Below are 20,998 nucleotides of genomic sequence, written 5' to 3'. Positions count from 1 at the left end.
GGCTTGTTGTCCCATGATGGACTGGGAGAAAGGATTCTTCTGCAGGGTGGCCCTGGTAGAGGGTGTCACTGCCTGCAGGGATGCAGCTACAGACACACTGGAAATAGATTTTTAATCCTGTCTTTGACAGGAATGCAGAGTCAGCTCCTATCTGCTGTGTACTGCAGTTTGGGATTCTCAGTCTTCAGGTGTGTTGTTAAGTTTTTGTGTAAATAAGACTGATGTACATTTTTCTTTTGCCTTCTGTAATTAGTAATGAATGCAAAAATTTTGCTTCTTGGACATGAACGTTGAGGGCTTTCAGCAAATGTAGGTTTCAGATCTGATCATTAATCAATTCATCATTAATCAATATAAATTGTATTGCTGTTAGGATAATTCCATAAGTAGACTACAGACTATAAAATAGTATATTTTGTAGAAGATTAAATGATTCTTTTTTGAGTAAGTAAAGTTTATTTAAAGCTAACTCAGACAACAGAACTTTGAGCTATTATTGCCAGTGCTACTACAAGTTTTTTTTCTATCTCTGTTACTTGAAAGCAAGGAAAACAATTGAATAAAAGCCTAAGTGTGCTATTTTAATTTTTAGATATGAATTTGCCTGATGTGTTTTCTGTTAATTTTTTTTTCTGAGAAGTTTACAGCTGTATTTTAGCAGTAATAAGAATTACTACTATGTTATTACTACTGCTACTTCTATATTTAAATTTTAATATTGTATATATGGCATATTAATTTGGGATAACTATTTTAGACCTACTGTTAAAGTGAGATTTTGTATAGATTTTCTATTTGCTTAAAAAAAATAGCAGCTTTTAAAAGAAACTTGGAGTCAGCTGATCTAGTTTACTACTATTGTTAATTTCTTACTAGGTTTTTAATAGATTTTACTGCACCTTGTAGCTGTGTTTTGTCCAAACTTTAAATTTCCACAGCAGGTACTTTTTTTTCCCCCCTTGGTTTTCAGATGTTCATTTAATTAGTTTGGCAACACATTGCTCCTTCTGATAAAAAAAAAATTGGGATTTGATCTCTAAATTTTTTTCATTTCAGATAGGATAGTAGAGTATTTGAGTCTTGTTTACCTGTATACTTTGCTTATACTTAAGATACATTGAGTTTTTTGGTTTTCTGTATTGTATTTCATGTGTGCATTAATGAGAGGGTGTAGAATGTTTTTTCTCTAGTTTGTTATGGAAGCAAGCCCAGGTAACTTTTGTTTCTTTAACCTCTCTGTAATTCTCAGGTCCATAGTTTAAACCTTAACCTATAATATTCTAAAAATTACTTTTGAACTATTTTCTTTTTAATTTTGAATCGTATATAATTGACTAACCCAGCCTTTAACTCTTAACATTGTGTTAATCACAGACTGTAGACAATGTTTAAATTCCATTAAACTAGGTTGTCTCTGTCATTTCTTTCCTTTCTGGGTTCTGGATTTGCAATTATTTTACTCAAATTTTTTTTTTTTTTAGCCATTGCATACTGAATTACTGCAAAGTATTTAATGCCATCTGGAATTTTCATTGCTTCAGACCTCACTGATGATCAGCTACCTTTTGCATGAAAACTAATTTAATCAACAGAATACATATGCTTGTTTGACATATACCCCTTAAAGTCATAGCAAACTTTCCACATATCATCTGTCACTATTTACAAAGCAAGCAGATTTCCTTTTTCTGATTTGAGGTCAATGAACTGTGTGTTCTGTCAGAATCCTAGAATGGCTGGAATTGGAGGGGACCTGAAAGATAATCTAGTTCCAATGCCCCTGCCATGGGCACCAGTACCTTCTACCAGGACCAGGTTGCTCAGAGCCCCATCCAGCCTCACACTTCAGGCTTGGGGCATCCACAGCTTCTTTGGACAGCCTGTGCTACTGTCTCACCACCCTCACAGTAAAGAATTTCTTACTAATATCTAATCTAAACCCACTGTCATTTTGCAGGCATTCCTCCTTGTCCTGTCACTACGTGTTCTTCTGGAAAGTCCCTCTCCACTTTCTTGAAAGTCCCCTTAAAGTACTGTAAGTGCACTTAAAGTGCTATGAGATCTCCCTGGAGTCTTCTGTTCTCCCCACTGAACAAGCCTAGCTCTCAGCCCTTCTTCATGGGTTAGGTGTTCCTCCAGTTGTCCTTTGTGACCTTTCTCCAGCAGGTCCATGTCTTTCCTGTGCTGAGGACCCCAGAGCTGGATGCAGTTTCTGTAGGAAAAAAAAAGAATTCAGACCAATTCATGTGCTTTGAAACTCTTGTCATTAGGTGAAAAATAGCTTCACATGTGGTGGCATTATTTGTGTCAGGCTCATCCAACCAGCTGTGGAGCATGCAGCTTCCTGTGATGTGTTGTTCCTCTCGTGCTGGCACTGGGAGAGACAGGTGGATTAATGAAACACATTGCTGCTGTTGTGCTCCCACTTCAGAAGACCTTTCCTGTTTCTTCCTCTAACTCAGCTTGTGTTGCAGCTCCTTGGTGATCTGATTCAGAGCACTGGGATGGCAGGGTTTGTTTATTTATTCTGTAGATTAGATTCCAAGCGTAGTGGGCTGACCAAGAAGGGGATCAGCAGGCACAACTTTGGAGGATGCATAAGCATATGTGGAAAGTTTGGGAAGTGGAGGGGAGAGAGTGTGTCCCTAAAGAATACATTTGCAACCTGCTGTCCAGTTGCTTGCCATCTTGACCACTGTTGATCAGTGCTATTTTTGCTAATTTCTCAGACTGTAATTTACCTTCCCTAACTTAATGGGTGCTCCTTGTATTTGCTTTTATAACTGTAAAAGAAACCTGTTTTCAGTTTTAGGTAATATCCCTACACTGTGCAAGCTTCCCCCATGAGAGAAAAAAAACTTTGGACTCCGGTCCTCCACATTCAAATGGTGGATGGTGTGATATCTCCTGTATTAGAACTGGAAAATATGTTGGTATAACCCTGCTAAGTCCATCATAGTTATGGATCTTATTTCTGAAGCAGCAGCTTAAAATTGTACAGATATTTCCAGCGGACATGTAAAATGTACTGGCATGAACTGTGTGTTTTAAAGTGCTTAGGAATGTTTTGTTTCAAAGGTGATACCTATATATATAATCCTAATGTTAGAGCACTTTTTCAACCATTTTAAGAGTGCTATCTGAAGTTAATATTAGATAAGAATAAATAAATATTTGCTTAGTGTTCTCAGCTTCTTCCTCCAGGTATAACTGGTTTCTCTAACCACTCATGTTCTTTGTAGATTTTAGGCTAAGCAGCAAGGGAAACTGTAAAATTCATATTCCAGAAAGTTTAATCTGATCTGCCTGTTAAAAAATCAAATCTTATCTTTTCATCCTGCCCTCCTCAGAATGGCTTTCATGTTCTCTGTAGTCCTCGTCCCTGTTTGCCCCCCTCTCCTTCTTTTTTTTTTCTCATTGCTTTATATTGAATTGAGGATTGACCAAGAAACTCAGGATTATTTTTTTCTTGCAGAATGGTTCTGCTTAGTATTGTTTGACTAGCAAAAATGGAACTTTATTGAACTCTTAATGCAGGAAGAACTCTAGCACTCTGTTCAGGGTTCAAGAGCTTCCTATTGTGGCTTGGTAAGAAGATCTAGATTGTCTTTGACTTTGTATATATAAGGTTAGCTGAAGTTGGAAATTCCATCTCTGATGCTTCTGACTTAGAGCAATTGTATTGCTGTGGTGAACTGGGGACAACACGTTAAGAAATAGGTAGCAGTTAATTAAATGATACTCTGGCTAACATAATAAATGAAATGAATCATTTCTAAAAGTATCTTTTTATTTTTTTTAAATTCACTGTGATAAGAGAATTCCACAGGGATGTGTGTAACAAGTACACTTAGAGCAGGCAGTTTTTCAGTTCCACTTGTTAACTTCATAGCTGTGTGCTTCACTGACTTGGCAGTTGGATGTTTAATGATGACTCTTGTTTATCTGGGTCATCTTAAGTGTATCTTGAGAACCTTCCTTTGAAATGCTCTGGATGGAAATAAGGGAATTATTTTTTTGACCTTACTTGCATCTTGCATCAGCTGCTGGGCAAAGCCAAATTAAATGTCTTGTATTAGAAATGCTTTAGTGCATTAGCTGGGTACTGATGCTAGGCACATACAGAAGCTTTTCACATATAGAAGAAGTTTGCTTGGAATACTTTGCTTATCATACAGTACATTTCTCTAGAGTGTTTTGGCACATGAGTTCTAGTGGGGTAGCTAATTTATTTTTAGTTTAAATGGAGATACTCTGTAATAGTTGGCTGTCTTTAAGCCCTCTCAGCTGGTTTGTGTTCAGCTTCTGAGATTCTTTTTTGTTTGCCTGCTGTCTAGCTGGATCTCAGCTGTTTTTTTGTGAATTACTTACATTCCAGTTTTGTTCTAGCCACATTCCTAGCAAAAATAGGGAATTCAAAAGAATAGAGAAAAATTAGTTTCTCACTCTTCAGCAACTGAAGCTAACTCAAGTGTTTTATATTTGGAGTGTGGAAGCAAAATTAACATCTATGCTATGGCTTCTTCCAAGAAGTGTCAGAATATTTCATTATCAGTTTTTTTGTCTCTTGTCTTAACAACTGCTGTATTGTAACCTTTGGTTTGTTATTAAAAAGCCATGTTTCAACTGTGCAAGTGTATTCTAGTCACTTATTTTTTGCAAGGAAATTAGCATAAAGGCAAGTACATGTGTATTAATAAAATCAGAATTTTTTAAGAACTAGGATTTTTATTGATGATTTTAGAATGCTACATGGTACTTAACTTGGTTTTGGAATAGACGAAACAGAAGGACTGGGTAACATGGAAGTTATAATGATTCCCAATATCAGGGGAAAAAATGTTGTAATTTATTTTTTTTTATTCAGCTATAGTTAGCTATACTTCTGTTCTGCTGAGGGTCATACATGTCTTAAGAAATATACATGCATAGAATATCTTTTTGCAGATTTCAATTGTTCTACTCAAGTGTTGAAAATGTCAGTGCTGAAAAAGTTGCGATTACTTTTAGTTTATAGTTCTGTGATGATTTTATTAAATAGCCAGAATGTGGGAAGATCATGACTGCTGCATTTGGAAATCAGAAATTTAAAACCCTTTTTTTTTCTCCCCTCTAGATTTTCAACTGAATTCTCATCTATCAACACTGGCAAATATTCACAAGATTTACCACACCCTCAATAGGCTGGTAATGACTTGCCATTTTCTCTTAGCAGAATAGCTAGGGCTTTGGTCCAGAATATTTCATGATTGAAATCATTAAGTGATTACACTTGTAAAAATTATAACTGCCTTGTTGTATGAAAGGCTGTTGGGTTTGAAATGGTGAAGAGATAAGCAGTATTAGTAAAAGGTGAAAGATTATACTCCAGAGGTCAGAGTGGAGTTTGAACTTTGAACATTGGATTTAGATGTTGCCTCATACAAGAAGCTTTCTTGGATACATTAAGTGATGGTAATCATCATAGTTACCCAGTTTCTTGCAGTTCTTCTGGAAAACATATTGAATGAGCAAGCTGTCCTTTTACACCCATGCAAAAAATGAAACAAGGTTTTTGTGAAGACTCTTCCTGCTTATGTGCTGTGTATTTACATTTGTTTTATTGCAACCATAGCTGGAAATGGTGATACGGCTTCTATGTGTACACTGTAAATTTAGTGGAAAAGACCCTGCCTGAAGAAGGGGGTAAATTCTTTTCCAAGGTTTCAGATGGTTTTTAATCAGTTTGCTTTAGAACAGATATGTATGTTTATCCTTAAGCAAAGTCAATTCTGTGCTAAGTGGTAAATTCAGTCTTTCTAATGCTGCATTTATTGGAGGAATTATTCAGTAAAATAATGCCAATTCCCCACCTGATGGGTAATTATTTCCACTCTTGAAATAATTTGATATGTTTTTGATTGAAAAAACCTCAAAAATATTTATCAAATTCAATTTACTTGAACTTTTTAGATAAATGTGCAAATGTAACTTTTTAGGTAAATATGAGCTGAAAACACAAAGTCTACAATCTTAGGCAGATGATCCTTAAGTAATTAGGATGAATATTACTATCGAGTAAAAGTTTAAAATGGTACAGAAGAATGACGATCACGGTCTTGTTTAACTGTGTCATTCCTGTTTCTTGCAGAATCTGACAGAGGACGTTGGTCAAGACGATCACCAGACAGGTATTTAATAGGGATGGAGTAAAAATAGATGGAAACAGTTTAAACACGCTTTATTAAGCAAGTCTCTCTAACATAACTGAAAATGATGTTTTAGAAGGCTAAAGGAGTTTTAGGAAACAAGTGCCTGGGTTTCTTAGTTTTTTTCAAAATAGGTGTTTGTGCTTTTAATTTACCGAATTATGAAGGACTTGAACAGGTATCAGCAGTATCTGTAATTTTACTATCTCTTAGTTTAGAAGACTTAACAAAAAATTTCTCTCACTCCTGGGACTCAGCCTGATGGGCCACAGAATATCCATGTTCTTACAGTGTTTTGAGTCTTGAAAGAGCATTAGTGAGAACAGAGCAGAAGCAAAACCTCATCTGGCTGTTGTGATACCTGTGACTGAGTTTAAATGCTGTGCTCCAAACAACCAGCTTTTTTCTTGACTCATTCTGATGCAGGTTATTTCTGTTTCTTGTGCAGCTTTTCAGTCAGTGTCTGAGTACTATCTATTTTTGAGTTCATATCTGTGTTTTGTTCCATGAAGTGTCACCATTTTTTGAGACCTTCTTCTCAGGTGCCTGGTACCAGCTTCCTGTCATTCTTGATTTGTCAGCATTTGAGCTTTGTGACTTGATGTTTTGCAAGGGTTCTTACCTCTTGCACTGCCTTCAAGCCTTGATTACTCACTCAGCAGACTATTCTTTAAAACTAACCATGTCAGTCCTACCATCTGACTCAAAGCTTTTTCACTGTCCTGAGGTGATGGCTATATTTGCTGATGTTACCTTGAGCATTTAGCAAAGTGGAGAGAGCTGTCAGCTCCTGGAGATTTGTGGCACACACTTACAAATCTAGCACACTCTTAGCCTAGAGCAATGAGAAGAGATGCACAGACTGCATTGCTTGGGATTGGACAGAGCTCACTTAGGGATTATGCACCCTCCTCTGTACAGCAGCAGGTCACTTTGTTTCATGCTTGAACTCTTGCCACAAAAGGCTTCTCTGAAATACTTTCCTTCAGTGTGGTTAGTGATTTGATACTTGAAATTAGCTCATTATGTATATGAAAAGCCTCTGAAAAAGAGGTTGTGACCAATAGTTGAAGACAGAGATTTCAATGTCCATAATTTAGATCTGATGTCCTCCCATCTTGTGATGGAGACTTGGAATTTTCTCCTATGTGTCCCAGGTGCTCTAAACTGAACAGCTACATACTGATTTCCTGTATGAAAATGTGTTCTATAATCTTTGTTTACTCTTGATCACCAAGACCTGTTGTGAAGCATTGAGGTAGTCCCCTTCTGTCACTAATCAGGATGTGTTGATGTACTTGAGGTATTTGGGATTTGTCTTACCTCTTGCCTAGCACTTCTGTCATAAAGTATAAGAAATTAGCCTTGGTGCTCTCATTACCTGTATTGGAAGGTGCTTGAGCACATTACCATCAGTGTCAGTACAAAACTATTCATCAAAGCCAGTATCCTATTGCCTGCACACTGTTGTTTGAATTAAGCTGTTTCAAAAGTGTAAATGTGCCTGTTGAATGAGTTGGGACACAAAATCCCAGTAAAGGGTGCAGTTTTTTTGCAATAGCTGTAAAACCTTTCAAACCAGAAACAAATATGAAATGAGAAGAGATGAAGCCCAAATGTTTGCATAAGTTCCAGGCATGTTCAGTTGAAATGTGTGTTCGATTTGACTCAAATGAGGACAAATACACATTCAAGGAGCTATTTTGGCCCTCATGAATGTAGTACAGTGAGGTCTTCTGTTTCTGTTTTGTATGGAACTTGACACTTCTGAAACATCTTACTTGGAGAGACTGGCATAAATCTATAAAGTTACCTTTGAAAAATGTTTGATTTCAATGTGCCTAAACTTGTGGAACTTCTGTTTTCCAGTAAGAAGTTGTCAAGACCTATTAATTTTGTTGCACAATTTATGAAACTGTTTAGGTGCTGTAAATTTAAGATTCTGTGTCTAGAACTCATTTGAAAGTCAGATTAAGAACTGTTGCAAAAGGTTTTAATGTTGCCAAACCCATGTCAAGGTTTTTTATAGTTCTGAGATTATTTTAACCCTAAATCTTCTGACTCAGGCCTTATTCTTAAAGATTGCTGTTAATTTTCTGACAAAATTATCTGGGTTATTGTCATTAGGTTGTGGACTTTGGTTTTGGGATGACTTAATGTATGCTTATCTAAATTGAATTGGGATTTCTAAAAGCTATTTTAAAAAAAAGCTTAGTTTTAGATTAATATTTATTAATAATAGTGTTAAGTTTTAAATGCATATCACATTTACTTCAAAGCAGTTCTTTGTAAGCTAACAAAAATGTCTTGGACATCTAAATTACTTAGAAGCAAATTGTATCTTTTCTAAGTATTAGCCAGATTGCCTGTCTGAAACCAGGCCCTAAAACACCAATGGACTACAGGGAAGTGGCAGTTTCAAAATTCCTTCAGTGGCTTGAGAGCTAAGATGAATCTTGTTTCAAAATTCTGGTCCCCTACAATGGCTGCAGTCTCATGTGCTATAATTCAGTATGCATATCTCTCTGAAAAATAGGATAGACTTCAAGTGTGTCATGGGCTTTGCCTTTTCAACCTGTTTGTAGGTGTAAGAACAGCAGGCATTCAGATTCTGTAAACAATTTCTTTTTCTTTTAGTATGTATATGCATTAACTTGGAAAACTTACATTGGAAATAATAGTTGTTTTTATGTCATAACTACAAATCTAGGAGCTTGTTAATAGCTTAAGGTTATGATTTGGTAATTAAATTGTGACTTACTTATCCAGACTAAAAAGTCTTTAAAAGTATGCTTCTTGTTGTCACCTGACTTGTTTAAAACAGTGAGGTAACCTCTACAACAAAAAGAAGGCTTCATTGCAGCTCATGTATCTTTGCAGGGGGAGAAATTGCTTTTGCCTCTGCTGGTTATTTCTTTTGTTAGATTAGAGAAGAAACCCCCCTTGAGTCCAGAGCAGTTCTGTAGTGTGGAATTCAAGACAGAGAAGATGATTTTTCCTTTTGCAACAGCATTGCAAGTTGTTTATTGTTTTGATGAGTATCTTAGCTTTCTCATCTTGTGTCTGATGATTGTTAGCTATGCTTGTGGTCATTTTGTTGCATTATTAAGTGATCAGCTGTATCTTCCCAATTGCTTCAGCATTCACAGTTTCTAATTATTTTTCCTTTGAAGCATCCTTCTACTGAAGCATCAGAAGAGCAGGATTCCTCACAGGCTTTAGCTAGAGAAGGTGAAAGTGCCATGCCTGTAAATAATTTCCGTAGGGACACAGCTTGTAGAGTTCTTCTTTATTGACTTTTTTTCTTTTTTTTTATTCTGGTTTTGTTGCTGTTCTAGGGCTGTCCCTCTCTTGTGGATTTTATTTTATATATTGTTTTAAATTTCCTAGGGTGAATTTTAGCTCTTGAATTGATACTTCCATTTGGAAGCTTTGTCTGCTGCAAATTTGGAAGTATTCAATAGGATGTTTGGCAAACAGCATTTAAACTTGACAGGCTTTTGGCTGGTGGTGGTCTATTCAGCAGCCATCTACCTTGCAAATGCTAGTTTCAAGTGTCAAAAAACCAAGGAGAACTAGCAGGGTTCTGCCAATCTTGAGTTGAGGCCTAGGAGTGAGAAACTTTGAAGATAATCACATCAGCAAAGCTGCACTTGGTAAGTAAAATTCTGTCAAATTTACATGTAGTCAGAGGTAGCTGCATGTTTGTTTGCAGATGGTCAGACCTTTGGGAAGAGAACTTAGTTGTGCACTGCTAGATCTAAAATTACATTAGAATTAGAAAGCTCTGTGTAGGAAAGGTTAATATTGCTATTTAGTGAGCTGTACTGTAAATTAAGAAATTGCAGGAGTTCAAAGTAAAAAAACCCAATTTGATATTTTTTAGCTTTAATGAAAATGAAATAAATATTCTGCCCTTCAAAGAAATTATAACTGCCCTTCAAATTTAATACACCAATTTTAGTAACAAAATAAATGCTTTGAAAGTAAAATCCTTACACTGTGTTTTATAGTAGTTTAGAGATTATTCAAAAGCTAAAGTCTAGTGAAGACTTGCTCCAAACCCCAGTTATTAAGATGTTAAGTCTTGGAAAGCATTTACAATATGTCCACCTGGTGTCTGTGTGCTGTCAGCTGTCAGTGTGTGAGGGCAGTGTATGTGTGCATTTAAACCTACCAATTTCTGAGCTGTCTCTTTTCTTCCCTTTTCTGTGCCTTTGAGAGCTGCAACTAGATACATTCAAACCAAAAAGGATACAAGTTTTTCATAGGAGTCATTAGAGAAATTGGGTTGTGTAGTGAATTGTGATCAGTTTAAGCCTTTAAAACAAGTTCACCAATCTTCTTAAAAACATCCTATCGTTTAAGGAGGCAAAAAGTCCAAGCAGGAATTCTTGAGTTAAGTTCTTTGGTTTGTATGGGGTTGCAGGTCTGACAAAATGATTTCTCTGTTCTATAACTGCTTTATTTTACTTTTATTTATTTATTTTTTCTCTTTTGCTCTGCTTCTTTTGTCACAGAGGCCTTGCATATTTCTTTTCACAATCAACTGACCAGTAAACTGCACAAATTTGTGGGGGGTGAGGGGGATGTCTATTTTTTTCTTGCATTTTACCAGCATCCAATGCCTGTGTCCATCACTAATGGATTTTTACTTTTTTAAAAGAAAGACACTTAAAAGCAATCTATTTGCTCTCAAAGGAATGAGATAGCTACAGGTTATACTTAAGTAAATGCATATTTACCAAAAAGAGGTGTTGACTATCACATTTTCATTTATTAAGTTCAGTGTGTGTCTTAAGTCTGTTGGCTCTTTCTAGCCATCTGTTGAGTTCTGCTGTCATCTTAGGTGTTTTTAGTCTGTGTAGGCTTTCAAAAAATACTTACTGGCAGAGTCTTCAGAAATTTGATCTGAAAGATAAAGTATTGCAGATTCAATAACTTTTGAGAGTAGAGTTTTTCAGTATCATTAATGTGCAGGCATAACTAGATGGAACAAATGACATTCAGCAGGACAGGTTCCTTAGTTTGTTTAATTTGTAAAATGCCTTGGGTGTACTCTTGAGTTTTTTATGGTCTCTGGCTTACCTGTTTCAAATATATCTCATATTGTTGAGGAGAAAATCAATACTATTGTCACTAATTTCCTTTTGTAATGTGTTCTGGACAGGGCTTCTAGAAGTTCTTCTGACACAGCCATTACGATTTTTTTTGTGGTAATAGTTTATGGACCACAATACTTGCAAGTTTTTTGATGATTAGTTAAATTGTAATTTGAATTTACAATTCTGTTAATTCTCTTTCAAAAAGACAGTGTATGGCCAGACAGTAATACTCTCCCAGGATAATAATGGGGAGGGAGTTTTAGGGTTAAAAAAAAGAATAAATAGGAAGAATTTTTTTAATTGGAGAGTATTTCTTGAACTAGAGAGATTAATTTTCTTCTTAATAGATAGAAATGAATATAAAGATAAGACCAAAGAAGGCATACTTAGTGCAAAAACTTTATTAGTTGAAACCAGATTAGTTCATCTTGGTGTAAAAATTGGGTTGAACATCTTACGTAATACTAGAGAAATATGAACATAATACTAGAGAAATATGTACTTTCTTATGGGTTAGAATTTCCATGCATGTTTAAATAATGTACATGTAGCAAAGCCTGTGAGGCTCGAAGGTTCCTTACATGTGTTTCTCCTATAACAGGAGAGAGCCTTTCAAAGATTCGAAGAATAGGTAAGCAAAAGATTGCTGTCAGTGTTTGTTGGGAATTGGGCCTCTGATTTCAGTCTGTTCCCTTGGTGTCAAAAAGCAGTCAAAGTTTTATTGCTTGCTTCTGTGCTGTGATTTTGTATGATAAAAGATTTTGTGGGCATCTTGATTGAGCGTAGCTAAACTTGGATGCTGTTGTAGCAAAGAGAAGATAGCTTAGGAATGCTGGAGTTCTTAATGTTTTCTTGCAAATTTCTTTGGCATCGCTTTATGTCTGGATTTTTATACCTCACTTCTCTCTTCCTTTTCTTTTCAAATTCTCTGTGTAACACTTAGAGGTGTGATAGCTCTTGGAGCTGCTCTTACACGCACCTTTCTCAGGTGTCACTGTGGTCTTCAGCACATGAAAGTAGGACAAAATTGTGCCTGGATGTTAGCCTACTGTTTTCATGAGGCAGCAAAAGCAATTTAATGACTTTCTGTGGTCAAAAGGGCTGGTCCTGTGCTCTTTCTTGTGCTAATGTACAGAAAGTTGTTATTCTTTTTTCCTTGGTTAATTATGTACAGGTTTGGTGAGCTGGATTGGCACACGGAAGAGTTACCAGAGACAGGAGTATGTAGCTGAGAGAAGGGGATGGAAAGACTGCCACCTGATTGTCATCAGTGTCTTGAATTGGCTATTTCCTATTTGGGGACCTTCATTTTTTGAGAACTGTTCAGTGCAAATAATACAGCCAGCCACTTATTTCTTTCCCTGGTGTTTGCTGACTGTCTCTACCTGTCCCTGCAAAACAAAACAAAAAACCTTCCAAAAAACCTGAAAAAAACCCTCTCACCAAAGAACAAACAAAACCTTTCCTACCTCTTGCTCTCTGTCTAACAAAAAACTTGAGGCTTGAAAATAAAGTTCTGTTTTCTAGAGGTAGGTGTTCACTCACATCTGTATTTCAAAAAGCAATGATCAACTCTTAGAACGTGTGATTTGAATAAAAGACTAAAAATAAGGATGACTTTTTGAGGACCGAAATACGTCTTTAGGATAGTGTCAGTTCTTGACTGCTGTTAGACTGGAGTAATGCCAGTGCTACTGTGCATTTTGCTATAGTACTTTTGACCTTAATGGAAATCTGGTCATAGGAAACCATGTAAAGCTGAGATGGATTTTGCTATTGAAAGGAGACTGTTTCTTTTTTAATTTTTAAATCCCCTAACTGCCTTCCCTTTCCTTTGTAATATGCCTATTAGTGGACACAGTTTAACTGGTCTGCAACAGTTTCATTTCTTTGTGCTGGTGTTTTTAATTCCCTCTGTAGGAAGTCTTCGGTCTTGCAGTTCATCAGACTGCTTTAGTAAAGTGATGCCTCCAAGGAAAAAGAGGAGACCTGCAGCAGGAGATGATTTATCTGCTAAGAAAAGTAGACATGATGGGTATGTCATCTTACCATGAGCTAAGACTGATGGAATATCTAAAGTTGAAGAGCTGATATATCATGTGTTTAAATACTAATGGAAATAATATTGAAATTTACTTGGTTTCTCAATGTGGAACCATAGCTGGTGATTGAACTGTGGGATATTGATAAGTATATGTAGATTCAGTTTGCATCTCACCTTTCTCTAGACATACAAGAAGCATGTAGGGAACTTTTCCTTGCTCTAGTTGCCAGCTATGAAGATATGTACTTGTTTGTTCAAAACCAACTTCTAAGAGATACAGTACTATTTTCTCATGTACATGCATAAGGTCTGGATTGGCTATTATCAATCTCTAGCCTGTCAAAAAAGTGAATGTAGTTATAGTCCACTCAGCTCTTAAAATCTTGCTAGTCTCTCCCTGTTACGTTGTGATTGATACTGAACATAGAAGGGAAATTGCCCAGGTAAGGTGACAGCCAGTAGTTCAGCAGTTATTGAGGGGCTTCTCACTGGACAGCAGAAGCCAAACAGGTTAAAGAGAGTGCATGAACAGTGTATTCTCTTGGCATGAAGTATTGGATAGCTGAGACCTCTGCAAGTGCTGGATTTCCAGTATGTGTAGTGAGTCATTCAGAAAGCATTGAATGTGCTCAGGGTGTGCAAAAATCACTATTTATGTGGACTAAATTCAGAACTTGAGGCTGTATAGAACTGCACACTCCTGCATGATAGATACAGGACTGCTCTGATGTTGAAAAGTGGCTTATACAACTAGAAAGTTTGCTTGGCACTGCATCAATCAGTAGAATTTGAGCTCTGTTATACTCATGTGTTACGGACGTCCCAGAAAACACACGCTTCCATGGCAAGTACCTTCAGGGAGGTTAAAAGAGGCATTTTTCTCCAAACTGTCAGCCTGAAATCAGGCTAGGTTCTCTCCTTTTTATAATCTAGCATGAGTAAGAAAAATACTGGTAGCCAAATTAAGCCTCTGGTCATGCCCCTATAACTCCATTGTGTTTAATAGGGTTGCACAAGTGTAACTGCACTGGAATTTATTAAATGATCTCTTGATGCAGAAGAAAGAGATTTCAACTCTCTCTTTCATTGCATTGTAACACTAACTAGAACAAAAAAGCTGTTCATGTCCTTAATATTTTTTGTTCCTTTTCAGAAATAATGAAATATAAAAGGTAAATAGTTGATAGAGGGCATTACAGGTTATTCACAGATAGGCATACAATGTGGAAGCAATACAAGGACAGACCCTTTGTAGGATATAGAGGGGTTCATAAAACTGAGCTCTACCTACCTTAGCCAAGACACTGATGATAGAAAAAAGCAACCCCCTAAAAAGTAAGCTTGCATGTAAGTAAGAAATACTGATTTGTGTAATTACATAAGAAAATTATAAAAACCTGATTTTTTGCTCTCTGAATACTGGATATTTCATCATTTTTAAGAGCTTGTTGCAAACGTAATTTGAAGGATTTGTTAATATCTGCCTCTCAGTTTATAACTAATGGATCTAGTTTTCATTTTACTGCTATGTAAGTCTTTATTAAAGGGAAGATCTCAGCCTGCTTTTAGAATTGGAGGAGAAACCAGATCTGCTAGTCATGAGCCATGGGGTAATATCCTCTGATGTGGTTCCAGTTTTTATCTGACTGACTTCCTATAAAGGTTTTTGAGCTTTCTCTGTTTTCCAGAGTGTTTATTTTGTTTTAGTCTTCAAGAAAACAGTTTTTTATTTTAGCATGACTGGCAATATGAAATTATTTGCTGGACATTCAGCCTGGTCTTGAAGTTGTATTTTCTTTCAAGGAAGGATTTTTACCCCTGTAATCTTCTTGAATGGGTTAGTCAAAATACAGTCTCCTACTTCCATGCTTGTTTTGGTCAGGTGGAGTTCATACCTGTCAAGTTTAGTTTTTGGATCAGACATCTCAGTTAGTTGAGCAGAAATCAGTCTGAAATCAGGGAACTCTACAGCAGTGTGCTGTAGCGTACCTAGTTTACAAAGCCAGTTCTGCTTACATTGTGTGCAGAGAATGCTATATACATTAAAAAGAGTAGAGTGGAATACCAGTTTATAGAATAAGGGTCTCCTAGGCCCAGTTCTCAGCTTCTGTTTTAGAGACAGAATTATTAGAAGCTTCATTCTAGTAACTCAGGATAAGCCTTCACAGTACATTAGTCTGTGCGGATTCTGTATTAAGTGAAGAAAGGCAGTCACTGTCTGAAGAGCTACACAGTCCTCTCCAGAAGAGCCTCTCTTTCCTAACAGAAGTGATTTGTCACTTCAAATACTTAATGGAATGACATACATTTTTGTGTGTTTCTCAGCTACAGTGGCATACTTATAGGGTCAACATTAACAAATTCAGTAATTCAAAGTCTCCTGTTTGTTCTCAGTGGAAAATATTGGGTAGTAGTCCAAAGATTTTCAAGGGATGTCATCATTAATGGTGTTACTGCAACTGAGACTGAAGGTTGATGATTTTTTCTGGTTTGTCCATTATAAAAATGTGGGGTTTTTTAATCTGTAATGGAGTGTTTTGTTGGGTGATCTTTTCAGTCTTCACTATTTTTTATTCATTCCTATAATCTCTTCAGATCTGATAGGAATATTTTTAGATATGCCTTCTTCCATAAAGTTTCTTTCAGCAGGTCTCTATGCTGAAAGAGAAGATAGTTTCTAAAGACTCTTCAAGTTATAAACTTAAACATGTCTTACACCCTTAATTTCAAGCTGCTAGGAGTACAGCCTCATCTCAGAAGCACTGGTGGAATGCACAGGCAATCGAGGAAAAACATTTATAGGAAGAAATCTAGTTGTGAAATTATTTGGAAATGCTGATCTAGTGCATAAGCTGATTATAGAAGACTCCAAGCATGTTCATTAGTATTGCACCCTTACATAATAAGAACTTGAATTCTCTTAATTAGTGTTTATAGCATCACCATGAACCATGCATGAATGCAGTGTTTCAGCGGGAGGGAATTTTTATACCAGATGACGAATAATAAAAAGAACTCAGTGCTCCATAGATAACAGTAAGAGTTATCTTGCCTTAAAGAATAGCTGTTGGAAGTAAACAGTTGAGCATGTGCTAACTTGAACATAATCACTTGAAGACTTCGTTGTATTTTCATCTCAGTATCACAGTCTTGACTTTATTGTGCTTAAAGCTGTCACAGTATAGGGTATTCTCAAATCAGAGTTAAAATTACATTTTCTGTACATTGTTCTTCCATCACTATGTTAAGCATCTTCAGAAAGGTACAGCAAGATTCATGTAAAGATACTTGCTAGGTAAAACGATAGTCCTCACTGGGTAATTGTTTTATGTTGCTTATCTGTTACATCATATCTAGCCAAATAGGGAAAAATGAGCTGTTCAATATAATGTCTTATGTTTTGACAGTCTCATTTAAAAAGTAATTCTACTCCTTATTCTGGAATCACACTGAGGGCAAAAGCCTTGCAGTAATGGGTATTGTCACTTCAGGAGGATGAAAACTAGGAATATTTACCTACTTCTCTGAAATTTAGGTTTTCAAACAATTAGATAAATGTTTTCAATGAATTTACCCTTATGTGTGTAGGAACCACAAAATGGCCTACTAACATGAAAAATAGATTTTCTGTATTGAATTGTAAACTCCATACTCTGTGTGGAAAAATGCAGTTTTTGAAAACAGAGTGTCATTAACATAAGATGTACTAACTTCCAAAGTTTTCCAAACCTTTGGTGTTGAGAGTTGGTTTGGTTTTTGTTCTGCTTTTGTTTACTATCTGGTTAGGTCCTGCCCCATGCAGACCACCTGTGTTCCCAGCTGTCATAGATGTGTAGATCTTTTTGCTTGAAGTAGGGTTTTCAGGTACACACAAGCATAATTTTTCCATTTTCTATATTTCTGTATTTTCTTTTCAGCACACTTCACTTAAACTGGACATGTGACTATCAGCATGTGTGTTGTTACACATACTGCTCATTAAGTAGGCCTGATAAAGTTCCAAACATTTAATGGTTTAGGAATGATTGTAAGTCTTTAAACAAGGAGACATAAGGTATAGTCATTCATAAAACTTAACAGTCAAGTTTGTCCTGAGGGTTGCTTTAAACTGTTTTTGTCATGTCTTGTAAATTGCAAAACATCTCTTCTCCCACCCTTCTGTTTCTACTGCAGATTTTATGAAACTATTGCTGGAATCATAATTGTGGGTGAATAGATAAGGCTTTATTAAAGTATGTTCATTGTGCTGCATTGATGAAAATTCTCAGCCAAAATTTAAAATTAATAAGTATTAATGGAAGTAGTGTGGGGCATCTTCTTCAATCAAAAATTGGCATGTTTTGAAAAAAAAGTAATCTGGAAGCAATTAGTTACTTAGTTCAAAACTCAAACAAAATTCAGAAAAGATTTTGACTAAGTTCTGGTTGCTTAGAAACAAAGCTTCTGTTGGTGAATTTCTTGATGTCTTCATTCAGTAAGCACTGACCATCTGAAATGACCAGGCAGTAGATCTTCATGAGAAGCTTTTGACTTACCATAATAAAACATAGCTTTTTTCCCCTTCCCTTTTGATATTCTTTTTCCTCCTCAATGGATTATTACCAGCTTCCACCATGAAGAGAATGTTTTCTGTGACCTAAGCTCCATGTTTTCACTGATCTTGGTTGGAATATTCTGGAGCTACACAGCCCAGAGTTGGTGCAGTGGGAGGGACTGCAGCTGGAGCTTTAACCAACTCCAGTACAGGTGAAACATGCTCAGAGCAGCAGATCAGCCAGCTTTGAAAACTGCAGTGGGTTGAAGAGAATTGCCCTTGTTCTTTTTGCTGGCAGCAACCATCAACTTTTACAGTCACTTGCCTAGTCACCCCATTATAGTTGGATGGAATTTTCATGCTTTTGTTTTCCCACCAAATTAGGTAGGAAGAGAAGAAAATAATCTGGAAAATTGTGGACCATGTATTTAAAGTTCCCACAAAGTGTGAAGTGCCTAGACACTCAGTTTTAATTTTTTTTGTGGTTGTTGATGCTTGCCTATAGCACTTCCAGTTATAAACTACATTGTCTTACCTTTTTTGCTGGTATATTACAGTTTCCTAGCTCACATGAGTATTTCATATGTATGTTTGAACATGGATGTTATGAGTCAGCCATTAGGTCATGATGGAGGTGCAAGCATCTCTGAGAAAATTATTACATTTTGATGTGGTTAAGTAACTGAAATCACTCTTACAAAATTTAGACGGGTTATCTCATGTTGCTTTTGCCCTGCCCTGTCCCACATTCTTTCCTCTCTCTAGCTGATGAAATGGCTGTTAGAAAGAGATAATAATAAAAAAAAAAACCTAAATGCTCCTTACAGGGATATTTGTTACAAATAACTTGTATATTGCTGTCACTGACACAGTATCATGCTAAACTAAAAAAAAGCTATTTTTCAAGTGAAGATTTTTCTGAGTTATTGTACTTACATGTGTGTTTTATCTGAGAGGTAAATACATACTTAGCCTGTAAGTAACACTTTTCTTCTTTTTCCTGTTCCTGATGGATATTCATGTCATGAGTTAGAAATGGAAGGGTAATTCTAAAGGCAAAGGTTCTGAGTTTGGTATTGTGTGGTAGTGATGGGTATAGCAGACACTCTGGGATAAAGCTGTGCTTGCACCTTTCTAACTGATGATGGAGAAAATGCCTTTAGCAATCCTGTTTCAGTGCCAGCATTCTTTGACAGTGTGCAAATTCTAGTACCAAAAGTGCCAGGTATATTTATGGAAGGCATCTTTTTGAGTTTTTTATTTTTCCCCTGTGCCTTGCCTGCTCTCACCCTCCCCCTCCCCCCCTTTTTTTTTTCCTTTTTTTTTTTTCCTTTTTTTTGGTGAGCATTGTGTTGTTTCACATCTGGTGTGTGACTGACACTTTGCTGGCAGTTTCCTGTGACTGGCAGTTTCCTTTTACAGACCATCAATATGGAAGCAAATTACTAAGCAGAATGTGGTTGGCATAATGGTTGTGCATCTGTTTGCAAGTACTGGTGCTGGTCATCTTGATGAAACTGTGAGCCATTGATGACTTGCTGTTTGTGAGATCTGTTCATTAGATGTTTGGTATTCCCAAAGTATTCAGATATCTACCCTGTGCACTCTAGCAGTGTATTTTTCTGCATAGCAAGAGATACTGTCATTAGAACAAAGACAAGGCACATCATCTTGCAGTATATACTGAGAAATTCCACAGAGATGAGGAATACTGCAAGATATAAAATGGATGCCAGATGTGTCTGGAAGTTTGTGTTTTTCTCCTCTGTAAATATGGTTCTTGAGGTAATAAAATCTATATTAATCATAATTCAGGGGATGTAGTCCTTAAAAACACCTTTACTCTGTGCCACTAGATTGAACCAAGTTGTCCTAGGCTGAATAATCTCAGGTACTTGTCTACTTGTTTGCATCTCCCCACTCATCTTGCTTCCCTAGCCACTTCAGAGATTAGGAGTCTCTTGCTAGTAGAAATAGCTGGCTTGGCTAGGCTGGAATGAGACACTCATTTAATATGTGGAGTAAGCAGGGAAAGCAAAGGGTTTGTCTTTATACATGAGATCACTAATTCTGACCATGCATAGTCTGTTTTCATTATAAACGTGATACAGAGTCATATGCACTGTAATGCATGTCTGGCTAATTAGCTCATAGCAGAGAGTGGGATAATATTTCAAGATAATATCCCTTTTGACTTTATTTTCTGGACTTGTCAACTGGCACAAGCTGGAATATCTGTAGTCAGTTCTGGTTTCTCAAAAATCAAGCTCCAGTGGTCAGGTATTGCGCTTTTTGAACAATCGTAAGTTTGAGGCAAGAGCATTTTAATTGGAGTTACTTGGCCATATGTTGGGCACATGGACTTAATTTATTATTGCCATTTCCTGCAGTTCCTGAACTGTGACCTTAGCCCTTAAGACAAGTGACTTTCAATCTCATATCAGTTGTCTGAAATTCTTCTGCTATGTGCAGATGCAGAGAATGTATAAAAAGGGCTGTTTTTTTCTGTTCTTGCTCACCATTCCTGTTATCCATACTGCTGGCACCTATGTCTTGTTTCAGGCTGCAATATTTAGCTCTGCCATTTGTAGATGCAGGATACCTTTTTTTCTAAAATACCTGAATGACTTACAGCTCTGTCAATAAGTTGTTTCTTGAGTTCCTTCTTAAATGCACTGTTTGCATACTGACAGCTTAATGTGTCGATGATTTACATGAACAAGCAGGGCAAGACAATTGATTATCATCCGTTTGTAAGAAAAAGCATTGAGTCTTGTGATAAATAACTTTCTTTGTGAACCTTGTTAGCTTTGCCATGTCCTCAATCCCAGCAGTACTCTTACAGACTTCTTGAATAAAGAGAATAGAATAAAGATGTTGACTAGCTCCTACTACAGTTTCCAACTTGGTATTCTACTTGGTGTTTGTCACGTTTGTTTGTGACAAAAAAGGGGATACTGAATAATTAAAACTTTCGCCAAAGTGGCAGAATGCCTCCTTTCTTTGTCTTGATTGCTCTGAATTCAGAGTACCCTAAAAATTATTGGCTAGGTCTTTCATAATCACAGTTCATTTTGCAAGTGTGAAAATGTTATCAGACCTATTTAAAAAAAATTATTCCAACTCA

The 20,998-nt window shown here is 36.5% G+C and overlaps 1 protein-coding gene across 6 annotated transcripts in view; it reads left to right on the top strand.

Moving 5' to 3' along the window:
* DCUN1D4 (defective in cullin neddylation 1 domain containing 4) overlaps positions 1-20,998 on the top strand; it is a 40,731-nt gene that overhangs the window by 4,360 nt on the left and 15,373 nt on the right. Inside the window, exons 2-5 of one of the 6 annotated variants that reach the window (XM_066548441.1) lie at positions 5,117-5,187; positions 6,131-6,170; positions 11,895-11,924; positions 13,214-13,328. In XM_066548441.1, coding sequence (XP_066404538.1) covers positions 5,117-5,187; positions 6,131-6,170; positions 11,895-11,924; positions 13,214-13,328 — 256 coding nt within the window. Of the gene's footprint in view, positions 1-5,116; positions 5,188-6,130; positions 6,171-11,894; positions 11,925-13,213; positions 13,329-20,998 lie in introns of those variants that run through there. The other 5 variants (XM_066548443.1, XM_066548442.1, XM_066548444.1 and 2 more) reach the window with 5 other exon arrangements.

The sequence above is a fragment of the Molothrus aeneus genome, chromosome 4 (genome assembly GCF_037042795.1).
Source record: "Molothrus aeneus isolate 106 chromosome 4, BPBGC_Maene_1.0, whole genome shotgun sequence".
In the NCBI taxonomy this organism is placed as follows: Eukaryota; Metazoa; Chordata; class Aves; order Passeriformes; family Icteridae; genus Molothrus; species Molothrus aeneus.
This window is presented reverse-complemented; position numbering and strand designations above follow the sequence as displayed.